Source organism: Polyodon spathula, chromosome 23, assembly GCF_017654505.1.
Source record: "Polyodon spathula isolate WHYD16114869_AA chromosome 23, ASM1765450v1, whole genome shotgun sequence".
NCBI lineage: Eukaryota > Metazoa > Chordata > Actinopteri > Acipenseriformes > Polyodontidae > Polyodon > Polyodon spathula.
This window is the reverse complement of record NC_054556.1, coordinates 25557788-25577646: the sequence shown is the minus strand read 5'-3', so window position 1 is coordinate 25577646 and position 19859 is coordinate 25557788. Positions and strand designations below refer to the sequence as shown.

Sequence of the window (19859 nt, the reverse complement as noted above, 5' to 3'; positions counted from 1 at the left end):
AACATGTAGACGACAAGCAGGTGGCCCAGACCTGCAGCCCAACCCACGCTGCTTGCTGTCACTCATTATGGGTCACCGTGAACAGCAGAGCCCTGCAGTGTGTGATGCGTATTTGAGATTGGAGCGCAGGTGGGATTTAAGATCAGCGAACAGCACGGGGGTGTCCTGACTTTCAGAATGTTCACTGCAGAATCCTTAAAGCGCGTTTGTAGTCTTCCTTGACCTTACCTGCGTTCATTATTAAACGCTGATCTAAGGATAGTACTGGTATTCACCAGTTCTTTTCACGTAATTATTGCTGCCAGTCCTGGATTGGCTATCGGTGTCCTTTCCACGAGAAGATGCTGACCCAGTCGCGGAGCTTGTACAAAGTACCTGTATGTGGCATCAATTCACCGTGAGAATATGAAATGCACCTTGACATGCGTGGCTGTGGTAAAATGGTAAATACCACATCTAATTTGAACAACAACCCTGTTACCTGTCATTTTCATTGTTTTAGTTCTTGAATCATTTTTCAGCAGCCACATTACAAATAAACGGCTGACAAACTGATGTCGAAAAAAAAAAAAAAAAAACTTTTTCGTAATATTTCTTGTCATTTTGTGTTAAAACACCGTATCTGTATTACAGCACATGCTGACTTCTAATATTCGATTGAATTATTCAACCGTTTATCTGCCATAAAAGAGAAATACTCTCGTCTGAAAGCACTAAATCTGCGCCTTTGACAGGAACAAGGCAAGTGTGAATTACATCATCCAGAAGTCACAGACCTGAAATGTGGGAGTGGTTCCTGTTTCCTTCTGCCTCTGTCTGCCAGCTACAGCCTGGAAGGCATTGCTGCTGCCAAAGGATTAATACCAATACCATCTGAACCGAGACTGACTGCATCATGTCCGTTTCCAGGGTTTTAATCAGGAAACCACTGCTGAGTATTTTGCGTCTTCCCAGCGAAGCCTTTTTGAAACAAAAAAAGCACTGCATTCCAGGTTTCTTTTTAAAATATCTTTTTTTTGTGGGCCAACTTGGGTGTCACAAAAAGTGTAGTTTTACCCGAGCAACCTGGAACTCAATAATGAGTGCAAGGTGTTCATGACAACTCAGAATTATTTAGTACAAAGGAAAGAAGCTGGCACATGAGTTTAGGCGTTTCAGTACAGGAACTTTAAGCAACTAAAACGTTCAAGCCTCTGAAATGAGTTTAAAAGTATTTGCTTTTTATCTGTTTAGTTGTTTATGCTGGCAGAAATAATTAATTGCTTGAAATGCTATTAGCTGCCCTTTTATGTTTTAACAACAACAAACATACACACCTCAGGCTGTTCAGGTGACTTGGCAGGAAAACATTTATTTGTTTTCAGATCTCAACATTTTAAGTTATGTAACATTAAAAATATAATTATATTTTTTAACATATGTACAGTAGTCCAAACTATTAAGTGAATTAACATGTGAACTGAAATAAATACAAAAATATTTGTCTATTAAGGAAGTGTTTTGCAGTTTGTGAACAGGTACTGAAATGTTAACATGCTGTTATAAATATACTCTAAACACAATTCTTTCTTATTGAACACCTCCAATGTTTGTGTCATTAAAAAAAAAAGTTTCTGTGTTTAAAAAAAAAAAAAAAAAAACTAAAAGGACTTAGCTACTTAGATCTTAATTCAATCCAAATAATTAACTTTATATAATGCCATTCAGACCATAAAGTAGCTGCAATAAATACAAGCCACTGCACACAAACACAAAGAACAATTTAGACGCAGTAAGCGTATCTCTTTTTGTGCCAAATAGAGTTATTTTACTCATTTTTTTAAATATTTTTTTTTATAAAAGTTTGGTCCTGGGGTTGCAATGATATCATCATAAGGTTTAATCTGGGAGAGCACAATTGCACTCTGCTTCTTCAACACCAAAAAGCAGAAGAACATCGCGGCAGCATGTTTTCGGGTTTCATTCCTGCACAGTTCTTGCAAATTAAATGCGGAGCATCCAGAGTGCTCTTGTTTCTGTACAAGTGGAGGGAAAAAAAAAATCAAATTTTTCTAATTATTAAAAAATCATTATTTAATGTATCAGAATGCGATAATACCTGAGATACCCATCTATAGGTAACTCCAAGATGTACCCAAACTTGCACATAAAGTGCAATATCGATTATCTGGCTGGATTAAGTCTAAAACTGAATTATCCCATTAAAACTTTAGGGTTTTGCAGGTTACAAATGTTCATAATCAACAATATTGTGCTTTTTAAGCATGCAAAGTTAGTCACTTGCAGTAGTTTTCAATTACAATAACTTGCACAATGTTGAACAACACTTACTTGTAAAGTATGTAACAGGTGCTGAACTCTCTTGTTCAGTTTTTTCTCTTCAAAATCCTGTCCATCCACTGCTGCTTGTGCCTATTTTGCCAAAAGATATTTAAACAAAAAAAAAAAAGATACTTTACAGCAATTTTGTGCGAAGCATGTAATGCAAAATTATTACCACTGATACTATTAAAATAGAGAAACATAAATTCATAAAAGAAACCCAACCGCAATTAGAACCATTGCTAGTCAATGGTTCTAACTTTTTTTTTTCAGCTGACCTTTTCCATTTGAGTTAGACTTTGGTCAAGTTTTCTTTCCTGCCCCATGGAAGGATTAACAAGCATAGAATCCTCAGACGGCATGTCCAGCAAGGCTGTCTGGGTTTCACTGACCTCCTGTGTAGCAGAGAACACTTCACTCAGGATTTATGTCAGGCAAATATGGTTACAGAACACAATGTAGGGTTAATTTGCTGTCTTTCTGGCCAATTTCATATTGCAGTATACCCCCTTGTGTTGAATACTACACTTTATCAGTATAATTACTTAATAAGCCCCCCCTTTTTTAAACTGAGCAAAATTAGGTATCATGGGGAGTGCCAGGAAACGGTTACACATTTAAAGCATTCAAGTATCCTTACTTGCAAGACTGTGCTAACTACAGACGGCATGTACAACACTGATGACTGCAATTTGCTTTATAACATATTAGGTCATTATTCTAATTTCATCCTTAAAGGGCTGACAAGAGTATTTCTGGTTAAGAGCCAAGATTAAAAATTACAGGAAAAAAAAAAAAAGATATGACTATTATTTAAACCTTCTACCTTCATTCCACTCTGATCATAAATACATCACCCATCAACGTACAGCTTCACTCTCGAATTCTGTATGGCGTCTGTTAATATCCCTAGAGAGTGGTGTGTGTTCTATGATATTTCTAGTTGATTCCTGCATTAGAGACACATCTAAATGGCTCGGATCCTCCATCGAGATGACTGTCTCACAAATTCCCACATAAAAAAAAAAAGAACTGAACATCTTAAGTAATGAAGACGATACCTTGTTAAACTTTGGAGTCATACTGCGGACACATTTATTATAAAAAACAGTACTGTACTAGTCTATCTGAAATCTGTCTTAAAAGTGAAAGAACAGTGCCCAGCTTTGAATGCATATTTAGGAAATACTGTTAGGAAATTATGCCTTTATATATATATATATATATATATATATATATATATATATATATATATATATATATATATATATATATATATATATATTTATAGAATTCCGTGTATGTATATTTTCAAAATATAACAAAAAAATTTGCAAATGTAATATTACATTATGTAGATAACTCTACAACCTTCAAAACCTTATGCAGTCATTAAGGCATGCTGCAGGCACTGTTCAATGATGCAAAGATGGAAGAAAAGAAGTCATAACAGTAATTTGTTGAGCCTTGGGTGTGTGATGTTCATGAACACTGACCAGTATCATCCAATTGTTTGTCCTGTAGTTGCTTCCTCATCTCTTCTCTCTGCTGTTCCTCATCATTCCCATAGCCTTTTAAATTCCCTGGTAGTGAATCTCTCGGAAAAAGCTATTAAAATATTGATATTAATATTTTACATTTCTCTATCATATGAGTTAAAATAAGCAGCTAAAGGCAAGTGTACTAATATTTGGCATCTAACAAATATTCCTTACAGTGTATATATTTTCTAATTAAATATTTTAAATTCTGGCAGCAACACTGAATTTGTCTTTCCACAAGTACAACGCTGTCATACAAAGAAAAACAGAACAAAAAAAAAAAAAAAAGACTTAGGTAACCTAAACAGAAAGGCTGTCTCAAACAGCCTTTCAGCTGTTGAGGTACATGCTGAATTGTGAATGAATTGTTAAAAAAAGGAGGGGACACATATTTCTGTTATAGGTGACAGGTTTAAAATAGTATAAAACATCGAGCAGTTTAAAGTTCACCACAGTTATCCCATTTTAAGAAACTAAACAAGGTAGTATTTAAAGGGATTCACTGGTTGTGTTACCTTTTGTAGCTGACTGCTCATCAAACTAAAGCCCGGCTGTGAAAAGAGCTTATCCGCCCCACCAGTCTCTTTCCACTTCATCAGCGACTTCATAGGAGGAGCAACGTCTAATGTACTGGTGATATCAGAACAGTCTGTGATCTGATCTCTAATGGTTTCACTCGACAGTTCCTTTGTTTCATCCACAACAAGTTTCCTCTTCCTCTTGCCCCTTTTTCGTTCTAAATTAGCTGAAAAAAATTCACACTCCTACCTTTTTGCCAGGGCTTTTTAGGGATAATAGTGCTGGAGTGACTTAGTGTTCACAAAGCTGTACAACTTTAATATGAACATCAATTTCAGTTCCTTTCTATTGTATTTTACAACACCCAATGCATAAATAACATATACATTTTTGATGTGCTTGTATAATAGGTAATCTAGAACAACCTGCGCATACTCCATTAAATTTAAAATAAGCTGTTTTAGCCAGCCTTGTCTTACGAGTCATTATAACAGGTTCCAGTGCAAATCCCTCCTCCTCATCTGCCAGCAGAGTTGTTTCCTGTAGTGTCTGAGCATCCTCTGCTGGTTGATCAGTGGCAGAATCTTCTCTATCTGCCATAAAGAAAAGATTCACAGAATCTGTCAACCACATTCATATTTTACTGGGTGCTGTGTTTGCCTGTTGCACTTACTGGACCTAGTTTTGTCATTCAATACACGAAATAGCTTTACAAATGTAATATTAAGCATTATAATCAGTTTGATGTTAATTTTAATTATTTTTACATTACCACCATCAAAGTGTAAACTGAGAAAACAGTGGCTTAAGAGTAGTTTTATCTTTTTAATAAAAACTGAAAACGGGTTGCTTTCCATATGTCATTTTTTAATGCCAATTCACTCCTAATTGGTAATTTGGTAAAAAAAAAAAAAAAAAAAAAAAAAAAATCTATGTGAGCATGGCTTTATTTGGTTTTATTTTTCTCTTTGTATTTTTTAAATGTTTTTTTACAATGGTATAAAAGGTATTGTTTTAGAAGAAAAAATAAAGAAATTAAAAATATTACATATTGAACTTTATTGCCAGAAGATGGCAGAATAGATCAACAATGCAGTGCATACTCATTACTGAACATGCTGGCCTGAAAACAGCTAAAATGAAAACAAATCATTCATACCTGTCTTTTGAACAAACACAAAAATAACATACCATTATTATTTTCATCAAGAGGAGGCTCTGGGATCGCCACACCCACATCCCCAGCAAGAACGCCAGCAATTAATGGATTCTCTCCATGAAGAACAAAATCTAAAGGATTAAAAGACACCTTGAACCTTCAACACATATTCATTTTGGTCCTTGAACCTGAATAATATTATGTGTGAATTTAAAATAAAATACAAAATACAGAATAAAGCTCTTTATAAACTTACATTTTATACATTCTCCTTGCAAAGGCCTTTTTTAATCTGTAGGAACTAAAATGAGTCCTCTATTTCACATGTAATGCAGAACATATGAGAATGTCTACTCACTTTTATTGCGTGCTGAGGTGCTTTAAAGTGGCATTTGTTCACTATATATAAGCTGCTGTTGTAATTTAGTTATTCACTGAGTCGCATAATTGTTCAGAAGACTCAGCACACAATACCAGTAGCACCACCTGTTTATTGTTTTATTGATTAGAATGTTTTAAATTTCACCTCAATTTTGCGAAGAAACTATAATCTAATGAACTCTTTCACACCATGTCTCACGGTTATCCACTCAGGCATCTGACTTCTGAATACCTTAGTTAAACCTCTAAGCCGTTTGCTGGATATGCAATTAAACAAACCAGTGTCAAAAATTTGATCACAAAAAAGATTATCAATAAATATTTACATCATAGCAGGGTGGCTTCAAACTGACCAGGAGACAGACCTACTGGCCTCAATTTTGTAGCAAGTGCAAAGGGAACTTTTCTAAATAATAGGAAGCAAGACACTAATCTTCTTGTAACTGTTGTTTTGTGCCTTTCTCTTTTAAGCTTTTAAGCCAATGGAATTTAGGAAAAGCATACCCAAAATATAAAATCCACCTTCTTCATCACCAAAGCCATCAGCTTTAAGTCTGTCTTCAGTCAGGCTTTCAATACTAGGTAGGAGGGATTCATCCGTGCTTATACGCACACTGTCATCAAAATGGCCACCTTGTCTAAAGTGATCATCTCCTGGAAAGCAAAGACAAAATAAAAAAAGCTACAAATACCTCAAAAATACTTTAACTAAAGTATATCATACAATATACTGCACCTTATAACCTTTTCTGTTTATCAATGACTTCTAATCTGAAACATTATTTATACAAATCACAGTTAAAAACAACAATCTGTCATGTCCCTTAAGCATCTAAAATTGACTTCAAGCTATGTGTTGTAAAATATTTGGTCACCAAAGGCTCTTTATGTTGGGACTTACTTATGCTTGATGGCTGCTTATTGAAGGTGCCTCTTTCTAACATTTAAATTTCTAACAAAATACAAAATATTTTACATGCCAGGGCCACTTCAACTGATGCCTTACAATGTGCAAATTATATGAACTCCAACTGTTATAAAATACCAATGCTTGTTTTTCTAAACAATCCTTACCAAAGTTATCATCATAAATAAGAAAGTTATTTCCATAATCTTCTTTAAGAGTGATTTCTTCAGTCCTGCTCTGGTTCAGAGTAAAATGCTCAGCAACTTCAATGGCACTAGAAACCAACAAATAAAGGGTTAACCTTGATGTTATACACATTGGACATAAGGTATAGTTTAGTGCATATTGTACAGTTACATTTACAGTAACTTATTTTTTACTTAGACAATATTGGTGACTGTCCTAACTGTTGCAAGGTCATACTGTATAGTATCCAGTAAACATAAACACTACTTCAGGTCAGGCAGCTGTGATTCAAAGTCACGGAAGTCCTCAACCAAGGTAATGGCTTTATAGGGAGCTTCCAGGTTGTCTTCAGAGAGATCCGTTATACCTACAAAATTTTGAAAACAATAAACAGATCTAGGTTATGTTGTACATAACCATTTTCAAATGTGCTCGGGAGTCTGTTCCATTGATCTAAACTAAGGCTGATCTAAATGCTAATACATGTTGTTTAAATCATTATAATAGGCATGTATATTTTCAAAGGCTTATAAAATAAAGAATACACATATTACACATTTGATTTTTATATCCTATGTTGACAATGTGCCGAATTGTGAATAGACCCCATGGACTGTAGTCTCTTGTTACATAACACAACTGTATTTTAACTTTATTGAGAAAAATACATATACACATATATATATATATATACACACACACACACACACACATATATATTTGCAGATTAGGATGCAAACTAGAGCATCCTATCAATTTCCGAAAATTAATTCCACTTTCACAATTTGTTGTTTTAGGTACGGCTACTAGGACTACGACTACTACTAATAATAATAATAACCTGGACGAAAGGCTATTTTGATTTTAACAACTGCTTCATTGCAGTCTGCCAAGAGATATTTTGCTTTCCTGGAATAGATCCTCACAACTCCTAGAAGCAAATGTCCCGATGTTCTCAAAGCAATTTTCATCTACATAAAAAAAACAAACAAACATAAAGCAATCTTTTTTTTTTTTTTTTTTACACAGTGACATAATCTAACAAAGCATTTATATCAACAATGTTGCTAAATATTTCAAGTGTGTACTGTGTATGCTAACTTTGTATTTATTTTTCTATAAATGATGTTTTTTTTTCTGTTAGCCCCACCCCCATACCTTTGGTGAAAGTATATCTTTAACTGTAGTTTCCAGATTGCACTCGTAAACATGAGTTTTTGTAATCTTCTTTTCCCAGTGAGCGGCCAGCCATATCTTAGCCAGAGGGCCGCGTTTGGACATAAACAACTGCGTGTAAAACATCTTGCAGCTAATCTGGCGTTTCTAAACCTGCTGAACACACAGAAATAACAAACTCGAACATTTTATCTGAGCAGGTGGGCAACACGTTTACACATAAACATAATTACAAGACCTACAACACAACCTTAGATTGTTACAGAAAGCTACCAACAGGCAGCTGGAGACCGACTACGAAATGTCTTTAACTGAGCATGCACAAAGTTTAAATGCGCTCGAGCCAGCAGCAATCGCGAGGCAATGCAAAGCAGGCAGTTCTGCATCTCAGTCAAGCGCCGTGCAGGGTAAAAGCGACTCATGCTAGACAGGGTCATGTTGTGACCTTCCCCATAATAAAATAATTAATACATGTATTTGTTTTACCATTACAAAGAAACTACCGGTACTTATCGCCTCACAGAGCCCTTTCTTCTTCAATCTGAATTGGGAATGACAGTTGGGAGCGGGAGTTGGGAGCCTTATATATAATTAGTTCAGGTACTACAAACATGAAAAAAAATAGTAGATTACTACTAGGCACGTTTATAGCATTGATGAAAATGTGTTTGTCAAAAAAAAAAAAAAAAAAAAAGAGATATTCGATATATAGTCTTGATATAATCTACAGCACCCGCTCAGCTACGTTATAGATGTTTACATTTTGCAAACATACATGTTTCTTGAAAGTTACATGTTTTGTATTAAATAAAGCATTGAAGTATATTTCGTTGCTAACAGTACGCATACTAATAACAAAGCAATAGTCTACTACTAACTACACTGTAGGCTTCATTTTGTTCTGTGTAACTCAGTTGTGCAGTAGACGCCACAACTGCGTAGTGTATTACAACCTTTTCGCCAACAGAGGACACCATTTCAAAACTATTATACGTCTGGACCTGATTTCTTTAGACAAGCAGATCGAGTCTCCTTGTAATGTAGTCATACGGTCTGTAAGTGCGTGGGTAAAGAAGGTACTAATCAAAAGAAGCTACTGTCATTTTCCTGACTTGAGTGAGTGTCATCTGTACTCTTAAATGACTAGAACTGCTACTACACACCTGTTCTGAGGTTCGATTTCCTAGCTGGATATTTGGTAGGAAAGCCAGCAGCTGCTGAGAGGTCAGATATATGTGCCTTGGAAAAGTATTCAGACCCTTCCTATGGTGTCCCATTTTGTGAAATTGCAAAATGATGCATACACATTTTTAAAAACTTAATGTTTTATTCAAAACTTGAATGCTCAAACTGAAGACTTCTAAGGGTAAGATAAGTTATAATAAATGTCAGCAAAAACTAAAGAGAAAAAACTGAAATATGTCGATTGCATAAGTATTCAGACCCGTCAGCTCACTATTTGGTGGAAGCACCTTTGCTTTGGGTAAGTCTCTACCAATTTTGCATGCCGACTTGGTGCAATTTGTGCCCATTCTCCTTGCTTGGGGATCATTTATGGACAGCAGTTTTCAAGTCTTTCCATAGATTCTCAATAGGATTCAAGTCAGGACTTTGACTGGGCCACTCAAGGACATTCACTTGCTTATTCTTAAGCCACTCCAGTGTAGCTTTGGCCTTGTGCTTTGGTGAAGTGTTCTGGATATTGTGTGTTGACTGATGCACATTTTCTCCCATCTCAGCTATTGAACTCTATAGTTTTTTTAAAGTTGTCATTGGCCTCACAGTGGCATCCCTCATCAGTTTCCTCCTTGCCCGGCTGCTCACTTTGGAGGGACGGCCTGATCTAGGCAGTGTATGGGTGGTACAATGCACCTTCCATTTCTCGATGATTGAGTAGACTGTGCTCACAGGGATAGTCAGAGACTTCAATATTTTTTTGTACCCTTCTCCAGATTCAATGACTTTATCCCTGACTTGCTTTGAAAGCCTCTTGGTATTCATGGTTGAGTCTTTGCTTGAAATTCACTACCTAACCAAGGAACCTCACAGAGACAGGTGTTTTTTATTGTGAAATCATGAGAACCACTAATATTGCACACTGACAGGAGCCATTCAACCAATTGTGTGGCTCGTTAAGGTCATTTTGTGCACCTGAATTCATTTAGGTTTGGCACAGCAAAGGGTTTGAATACTTATGCAATCATGACTTTTCCACTTTTATTTCATATTAATGATCTTACTTCTTTCTTTTTGTTTTTGCTTTGAATGTGTGGAGTAGGTTGTGTATATAACACATATTAATTCCTACTTCAAAGTGTCATGACTGCAAGCTTTAAAGCAACAAAATGTGAAAACTATGAGAGGGTCTGAATACTTTTGCAAGGCTCTGTGTATATATATATATATATATATATATATATATATATATATATATATATATATATATATATATAGAACCTACGAGTCCTCATGTCAGTGGCACATAGCCAAGGAGCAAACCGCAACCTACAATCTGCAGTGACAATCAGTGGGCAAGTGGGGATCACAAAAGAATACATTAGTGCCTTGGCTGTGGTTCGACCCTTTGCTGTGCTTAACAGGAACAGACTTGTTCCTGTTTCCACCAAACAAAGCATATCCTGTCCACTTCCTGCAAAACAATATGTTCCTGCGGTCGGTGAACCCCAGTCCTCATTTACGCAATGCTATTTCAGAATAGACCAATACATGCATTCAAGATCTACTGCAAAGTGCTTGTGGACTAAGATTAATAACTGATCAGTTTCAACCTCTGAGTTTAGGCAGAATTTTCCCAAAATAGGATACATTTCCAAGAAGATACGCAAAGTGGCTGCTCCAGTGGATGGAAATGGGCATGGAAATGTTTCCTGCTAGACCAACTACAGGGTTCGGGTGGTGCTAGTTCACCACATGGTGCTTTAGCAAACCCTACGGGTCGGGTCCCTCACAAGACCAGTTCAGTAGCTTTGCAAATCTCCATTCTAGTGAATACAAAAATAGACATTGCAGGACAGAAAGAGAATAGTCATGTGACAGGAAGAAAGGACTGTGGCGGAATTGAATTCCTAGGGGTTCTAAATTGGAATGGTGAGATCACAACCCTGCCCTTATTTTAATGATCATATTCGCTGGAATGGCGGTGGAACGTTTATTATAAATAGATTTTATAGAGCTAGAAGCTGACCTTAATAATAATATCTTTATATAGCAGCTTTCATAGTGGACCACCATCACAAAGCGCTTTACAGAGGTAAGCTGTGAACTGTGCATTATATGCAGAATCACTTACAATAGGACATTGATTTAACATCTCAAGCACAGGAAGGAGCACAAGGAAGTTGTCACACAGTGAGTCAGTGGCAGAGGTGGGATTTGTACCATTTATCTTCTGGTTACAAGCCATGGACTTTAACCACTGGACCACACTGCCTCCTAAAGAGAAGAGTATGGTGTTGTCCTTCGGTCATTATGCCAGCTGAAAGCACACAAGTCCAGGTGCATTTGGCTGTAATCTTTTATTTCTTTTTCTTTTTGTCTGGAACACTTTAATCCTCTTTCTCTGTGATCATGCTTTCGCAAGAGAGCCCTAATCAAATAAACCACTCTCCTCGATCTCCTGTCAGTGAAAGAAAATACCCTGCTCCAAACCTTGAAGGGATTTCTATCTTGCTTTTGGCACTTGCTTTTCAAAAGTGAGATTTATGAGCAGAGATTTGAGTGGGGAAGAGATGATTATTCCAGGAGCTATAGAGTGTTACACAGAGTAGAGACACTTTTAAGTCTGAGTTTGTTTGCCTGGGGGCTAGCTATGGTTGAATAATGAGTAGAAAAGGAACAGTGAACAATAGAAGAAATGTATGGATAATTAATCCAGCTGAATTAGACTAAAATGGAAACAAATTTAAACTTTGAGGGGTACAGCCTGCTGCATTTATATGACGTAAAAGGTGTCAGTTCTTGTAGAACAAAAGATATTTCAGATGAGTTGCTGCGTGGCATCTGAAAGCCATACATGGTGCAGTAAAAGGGAACTCTGCTCGATCCATTCATTTTACATTCAAGATGTCAATATGCTTCCTTGCTTCTGCCCGTATGAGGCACGAAGCAAACGAGCAGCAGGGCGCACTTTCATTACCCAATTCCACCAGCAGGACTTTGCTCAGAGAACACCCTAATGATCTTATAATACAGGGCCGTAACACAAAACGACGTTCTTCATTGCCCAACACCACAGTCTGCCCACTTCTTTCTTATACCAAGATTGCATTTACATGTATATTTGCTTGGAAATGAGGCGTCGTATTTATGGAGGAAGAAAAAAAACCCAAACATTTATATTATTTGAAAAGGGCCCTTTGTTTTGCTGGATTATTTTTTTTATATATATATATATATATATATATATATATATATATATATTTCAAAAACCACAGACTAGAAGGTTGCATTCATTAAAAAATGTATTACCTGTGGATTCAATCCTGCTCATAGCCTGATTGCATTAAATTGCAAAAATGCTTTTTGTTTGGAAAATGCAGCACAAGTTTAATTTCATTCAAACAAACTGTATGCATATATTGTGCATGAACAGGCTCACTGTCGCCAAGCTTTTATGAAAGATTATTCATGTTTCGGGTGTTGTCTGATCAAAGAGGCCATTGCATAAAGGATCACAGATAAATGTATCTGGAATTTGTCATAGACTTCAAGTAGTGTTAAATTCACTTTATAAAGTGAGGATTTCTTGGGCTGGGAACCGAGAAACTCTATAATCCAAAGCATACCTTTGCAAATGTAAATGTAATTTATATTATTTTTAAAGCACGATATATTCTAGTTTGAGACATTCAATTGCATTAAGAGCAAACAACCCCCCCCCCTTGTCTAAAAGTACTAAATGTGACCTTTCTTTCACATCCCTGAATGCACCACAACTCAGGAGTTGATGAATTTAATAGGGTCTGATGGAGCAGAATGGCCAGGTTAATATCCAGTCCTTGTCTAATGTCTCTATTTGTTTTTTGAGATGTTCATGACTGGAGTCTCATTCTCTGCAGTGCAGAAGCAAGCAGAAACGATTTGAAACTGAGGACGCTCATCCATGTGTATGAGGACAGGGGCTGGATTGTCAAGCAAATTAAAGGGCAAAAATAATTGTATTTGATTTTTTTATTGTTAATGATGGATAAACAAAGTGGCTAAAGTTACCGGTTCACATTGTTTCAGGAACTTAAAAAGAACCACCTTGAACCACCTCATAACTGGCGCTCCCACAGTGCGTCTGCTTAATATGAGATACTATGAATCACTCAGTCTGAGCTCTTTCAGTGCAACCCATAGTTCTACTTTCTTGCTCTCTGTTTTTATGATTGAAGGCCAGCCTGCAAGATAGAAACTGTATGAGTTCCATTGCAGTTATGTAATTAAAACTTATCAGCTAGGATTCATCAGCTAGGAAGTATGTCACCCGACTCTTAGAAGAGTTTACCGTGAAAAGTGTGCTCAGTAATGTAACAGTTTCCATTCGCACTCTCCCGTACACTTGTGGTTTACCATGTTTATTTTTCCCACATACTTTAGCCATGCTTTTCCAGTGTTCTGCTACCCGTTTCTATGCCTTTCATCCATAAATCATTATGAATAAACAATGTTAGAAAGATCTAAAAGTGATCATTTTAACAAATCACAAATCAAATAGCAAAATCGCCCATGCACAGCACACCAGCCAAAATCACTCAGGACCACTGTAAAGTAAATCCGTTTGTACGCAGAATCTTTTGTTTCAATGAATTAATTGTGGATTTGAATCCACAACTTTAAAACAGTTCTGCTAAATTACAGAGAAATGTTTCTGACAATATGCAGCAGACAGTTCACACTGGGTTTTGCAAGCTATTCAGATATTCCTTTTGAAGCTATACGAATGATTTCATAGTGCTACTGTTCCTCTCTCTATTATTACAGTATAGGAATCCCTGCAGTGCTAATGAGGTTACGGAAGGCCATTGAAATGAGAATGTCACACCAAGCTAGCTTGACAGGCTGGCTCCGAGGCAGTCAGCAAATCTAATATTAAATGTTTAAGCCGAAAACTGCGTTTTACATTCTCCCCAGGTTAAACCACGAGCACATGTTCATTTAACATTTTCTGCCTGAAAAAGCGAAAGGACAATTGTTATTTATAAGTCCTGTTAAGACAAAAAAAATGCTCCTAGGCGTTTTTCTCACAGGGGATGAAGACTAATCTGAGACACCGATCTCTATCACTTCGGAATTCTTACCTTCCTCCAAGTTGCTATGAGTCAATATCCCACTGCGTCGTTGCTCAACCATGTGCCACAGTATCAGTGATGAGACCCCAGATATCAGTGCTGCTCAGAGGACATGCTTATACAGTAGCCGGAATATATTATCTATATTAAAAAAACTACCCCCTTATTTAAAAGAGGCAATAAAAGTAATGTATTTGTGCAGAGACTTTGACAGGAGCATGCACAGTATCCATGCAACAGTTTCCTTGTGAAAACACTGTAATTCCCTGGAATTTTCCATCTTTAGACAATACTCTGGTGCTGACTGGCATTCCATGTTCCACTGGTGTTTAATACACAGACCATCTCCTTCAGCCGTCTATCTATGTATCTGTTTTATGTATGACTGTGTGTGCGTGGGGCCGGCACCTTTAATCCCCAAAGCAATTCCATTCATCTTTCTGTTGTTTAATCAGACAGTGTTTTATACAACTTCCTATTTCATAGAGAGGGGAAATGTTCACACCTTCACTTAGGTCAAATATCATTTTGAATGTTTTATTAGGTTTATTAAAAAAAAAAAAAAAAAATCTGTTGTCATTTCAGTAATCCAAATAAATTCTGTCAACTGCTTTTAAAAGGGGTTTGTAGTTCATTCTCACACACCTTTCAATAAAGAACGAGTAAAGACTAACCATGGCAGTGTAAGCACCATGCATGCTGTAAACATTGTGAATACTGTGTTCTTTCAGCAGGCAAACCCTTTCCTGTTTAGTAATTATAGTGGTGCAGAAATCTCTCTAGCCACTCCTTGCACCATGTTGACTGTTCTGTCTGTGCTATACCTTATAATGGATGGATGTTTTTTCAAAATGCTTTATAGGGCTACTTCTCATATCTCCGTAAAAATGATTTGAAGGCCTGTCCTAATTGAAGGAGTCAGACTGTGTTCAGGCAAAATTGAGTAATGAAATGTCATAAAAACACATTGGAAAGATAATTTCAAGGGGGAATAAAAACACATTCGCTGCTAAATTACTCACACAGAGTTAGCAAAACAATATGTTCTTTTTTATGATAGTTTTGAAGTGTTGTATAAGTAACCAACATAATGTTTGTCCCGGGAGAGTTGAAAACGGGCAGGTTAGCAGTGAACTACATCAGCTTACTCACGCTGCTCAAATACGTTTTTACTCTTCAGTAAGAGAAAAGAAATTAAAGAAGCCACACGTTTAAAATTAAATTCCGTTGCCAGATCCACTGGATGGTTCTGTCTCATCTGCAAAGTTTAATGAATGAGTCACTGCTGATAAAGAAAGAACTGACTCAGTGTGCATTGGGATTTCCACTTAATAAAGATCCCCTGCAATTCTGTGCTCATCGAACCAGATAGGACAGAAAACGTTTTCATATGGTACTGGGCTATCCTACAAAAGCTGACCCTGGATAAAATGTATCTTTAAATCATTTCTTACATCTCACGTTAAACTCAATTGCAGATCTTAAAAACCACCGTGTAGCTCCCAGGCTTCAGCACATTGTATTTCATTTTCTATTCATCCACACTTTCATCTCGATGAGACAAGCGGATTCATGCTGAAGCAATGCTTTGGTGCTCAGCGCTTCATAACGTGTCACCGTCGATTTACAATGCAGTGTCTTCTAATGCTTTGGCTTCTGTCTCTGGCCACAAATCCTTTTCGAGCTCCTGCTCAATTCATGCCCCTTTTATTAAACTGTCTGGTTAGTGTATTTAAAGAGTGGGTACTGTCGTTTCAGTTGTCATTTTATTTATTTCTTACACCTTTCTCTTTTTTAAATTATGTTTTCAATTGTTCCTCTACATCTGTCTTTTAACTGGCTCTGGACTTCCTTAGATCCTGTCTGGGGAATGCTAACTACCTAGAGCTGAGCACATTTCCTTATTCTGTTCCTTATTCTGGATTCGAACCCCTGTCGATGAGATGAAGTAAAAGGATTTGAAATGCAGATGAGCCTGGCTCCTTTACATAGGGGTTGAGGTGTCCACTCATAATGAAGTTGCTATCAGGAGAAGGACCGTTACAGAAGAAAACTTAGTGTTGAGGCCAAAGAGATCCAATCAATGGACTGTTGCTTGGAATCTTGTTCAGCCAATTATAGTGTTATGTTCACCCAAGCCGTTTCATAATTGACAACCACACACTGATCGCTATAGTCAGTGTCTTATAGTGTAGACAGGGGGCATTTCACATGAAAGATCCCAAGTTCCCTATGCACTGAAGACATCATATCTAACTAGCAGGTAAATTGATGTTTTTATAAAGTATCATGCATTTTGAATTCAGCTTTCCGAGTTATCCTGATAATTGTAGGTTTGACAGTTAAATTCCCTGAATCTCCTCTTTCACATTGTACATCTGTCTGTAGTTCTCAACTTTAAAACGATTCTGATTTGACTTCCCTCACTTTATTTCTTTAACATTTTGAATCCCATTATTTGGACTGCACGGGACATTTTCACAGCAACTGCCTGAATGACTTTCATGGAATATATCGTAGGATACAAAAAGACTGCAAACTAAATGACACGCATTACCTTCACCTTGATAATAACTTACAAGACTTATTTTTAGCTTTCGTCTTCCTGACAAGCAATTAGCATAGTCACAGAACGTCCTGACTACACTTCCAACGGTCTTTGAAATAGCTGCCTCGTTTCACATAGATGTCCACCTGCACTTAACATGTGCATACTAGACAGGTCAACATGAAAGAGAATGTGTAATTGTACATTATGTTTCTGTACATCTACCAAAAAACAAGCAAACAACAACAGAACTAGCGGTTTAATATTAGTGCTCAATTGTGAAGCTGTTTTAATATGCAACTGCTGAATGTTTAAAGGGACAGTAGCATTAACACTTTCTTATTCATTTATAATTTTAGTGTTTTTTCATTTCTCATGAATGGTGCTTATTCCAATTAATCAGACTGCTTAGTTTTTTTTTTTCTTAGCCTATGTTAAGGTGCTTTAACCTGATTTCAGGAGCTGCTGTTTGCTTCGTTCTCTGCCACAGACCCAGGCAATACAGGCTAGCCATCCTTTAATAGCAATTATAACTGTAAAATATCCTCTTTGCTCACTTCATGTATCTATTCTATACTTTTATAATGGATATTTGTCTTTACGGCACAACCAATGAATCAATTCCCATTAATGAATTCTTATTTTAGAATGCGAGAAAGGATAAAATTCACTTCACTTGATGATAACCAAATCCTTACAGGCCAATAGATAACGCAGAAATCTGTGCACATCAGTTACCTTACCTTGATGTGATTCCGTCCGCCCCAGGCTTCTCCTTTGTCATAGCTGAATGCCAGGCAGTTGTGTGCTTTTCATTTTGCTCAGACCAAAAATAAACACGCCAACAAGCCGATGGCTGCAGCTTGTTTATTCTGTTTACCCTTTTAGAAGTGCCCATGGTTTATCCTTCATTAAACAAAACCGAGACATTTTGTGTGTGGGATCAAATGTGGGTATTCATGGTTTTGGTTCAAAAAACGATACTCCTTCTATATTGCATTTACTCAATGAAATAATCTGGATCTCTGAGCACATTTGAATATATTTCCTCTGATAGAAGAAGATGAACCGCTGATAAGGATGGATTGGTTCTGCTCATTGGGTCAAATTGTATGATAATTTAGTGGCTGATTATAACTTTTCATATGCATAGGCTAAATGTGTACCATATTATTTTTTTAATAAAGTAGTCTTTTAACCATACAGGTGAAAAAAAATACTGAGACCAAACGCCCACTTAACTCTGCTTGGGGGGGCTGATGGTAAGCTGCCTGTGTGATTCAAGCCAGCAGGAATGGAGCCATCACATAGGGCTGGAGCAGAGCTCCCCTGCAACAGTCCATGTTCTCTCCAAGCTGCCGTTTCAGAAACGTGAGCAGGGAATTGGTCGGCATGACAATCCCCTGCTTCCCTTTATGTCTAATCAGCGTGGTGACGGGCCCAGCGTGACAGCTTTAGCTCAGAGCAGAGCTGCTGGGCTGGAGACAGTCTGCTTCATTCAGTTTCTTATGGGTTTTATCTTGGGTAAGCTATCCACAAATGTTGGACACCAAGGGAAGCTGACCCCTGGATGACACACTGTTAGCTAGACCTCTGTGGTTAATAACAACACAACATAAACTCTCACTCCAGCAGTGGATGGATACCAGTTGATAAATCCAGCTGAAAGACTTTTAATAATGACATTCGAGTAGCAGGTGCCTACCGGCTAATGCCTTCCTCAGTACCCATGGAGAGCAAAGAAACGTGCAACGCAGGGGATAGGGAATGTCAGACATGCTCATTAATAATCATGATCTCATCCTGTTTAATATTCATGAGCTGGGCCTGTGTAATATTCATGAGGTGGTTGCAGTACCATTTGGATTGCTCCATGATTAGGATAAGAGGCAATACGATTTCACTGAATGGGATTGATTTTCTATTGGGTTTAAAAGCAATCCGTCTTTGTGTAATTGATTGTCTGGAATCCGAAAACTAATGCACAGAGCTGACATGCCAATCTCAGTTGAGTTCAGAGAAATCAATGCTTCTGACTTGGAGAGCCAAAGTCCTGCAGGTTGGGTATCTTTAAATGATCAATGGCTAAAAAAATGTGAGTTTTGAACAGTTAAGAAAATAATTGTATTGAAAAAGATTAGTCTGTACCCTTTAAATACAAGAGGCTGCACAATTCTGGTCCCGCACACATCATTAATTAGAGAACAGAAACTCATCACCTCTCTGTTAAAGATACTTGTGTTCTGTTGTACAAATTACTGGTTCTATTGGAAAGCGTGTCTTGACTCAGAGAATGGAAAACAGTTTTTTTTTCTATGCATTACAAGGCCTCAAAAGTTTGGAGACAAGAGCTCGGAACACATTGAAGTGCTTTGTTTTCTCATGGGTGGTATTAAAACGAGACACGAGGCAGTTTTACAGCAGAATGTTAATGACAAAGAATTCTCAATGTTTAAACCACAACATAATCTATATAAACACATCATGTTAATATCAGCACAATTTTCATCTGTTTTTTAAAATTTTATTTAGATAATGTTTGTAAGTGTTCGTTGCCTCTCTCTAATCAAGTTGAGAGCATATTTTCTCTTGCACTCTTGAAACACACACTCTCAACTTGATTTGAGGTAGCCACAGAAGACTTTTAAACATACACTATAATTCCAGGTATTTGACTCCCTTTCTGAGCTATAACAATCAAATATGGTCAGTTTGCAACAGCTTCTGCACAGTTTTCCCTAACCCTAGTCTCAATTCTAACTCTTATGATGAACAGTTACTACACAGAACATCGCAGGTATTCACCTCGGTTCTAACGCTGTAGTTA

The 19859-nt window shown here is 37.1% G+C and overlaps 1 protein-coding gene across 1 annotated transcript; it reads right to left on the bottom strand.

The window, feature by feature from the left end:
* Nucleotides 1-1360: 1360 nt before the first annotated feature.
* LOC121297932 (double-strand-break repair protein rad21 homolog) lies at nucleotides 1361-17816 on the bottom strand. Its single transcript, XM_041224568.1, has 10 exons — nucleotides 17776-17816; nucleotides 6997-7103; nucleotides 5574-5672; nucleotides 4862-4975; nucleotides 4379-4608; nucleotides 3819-3930; nucleotides 3068-3077; nucleotides 2601-2739; nucleotides 2332-2412; nucleotides 1361-2015 (listed from the first exon to the last, which is right to left on the bottom strand). The coding sequence occupies exons 1-10, from the start codon at nucleotides 17814-17816 to the stop codon at nucleotides 1812-1814; spliced, it is 1137 nt and encodes a 378-aa protein (XP_041080502.1). The 3' UTR covers nucleotides 1361-1811.
* Between the last annotated feature and the right edge of the window lie 2043 nt (nucleotides 17817-19859).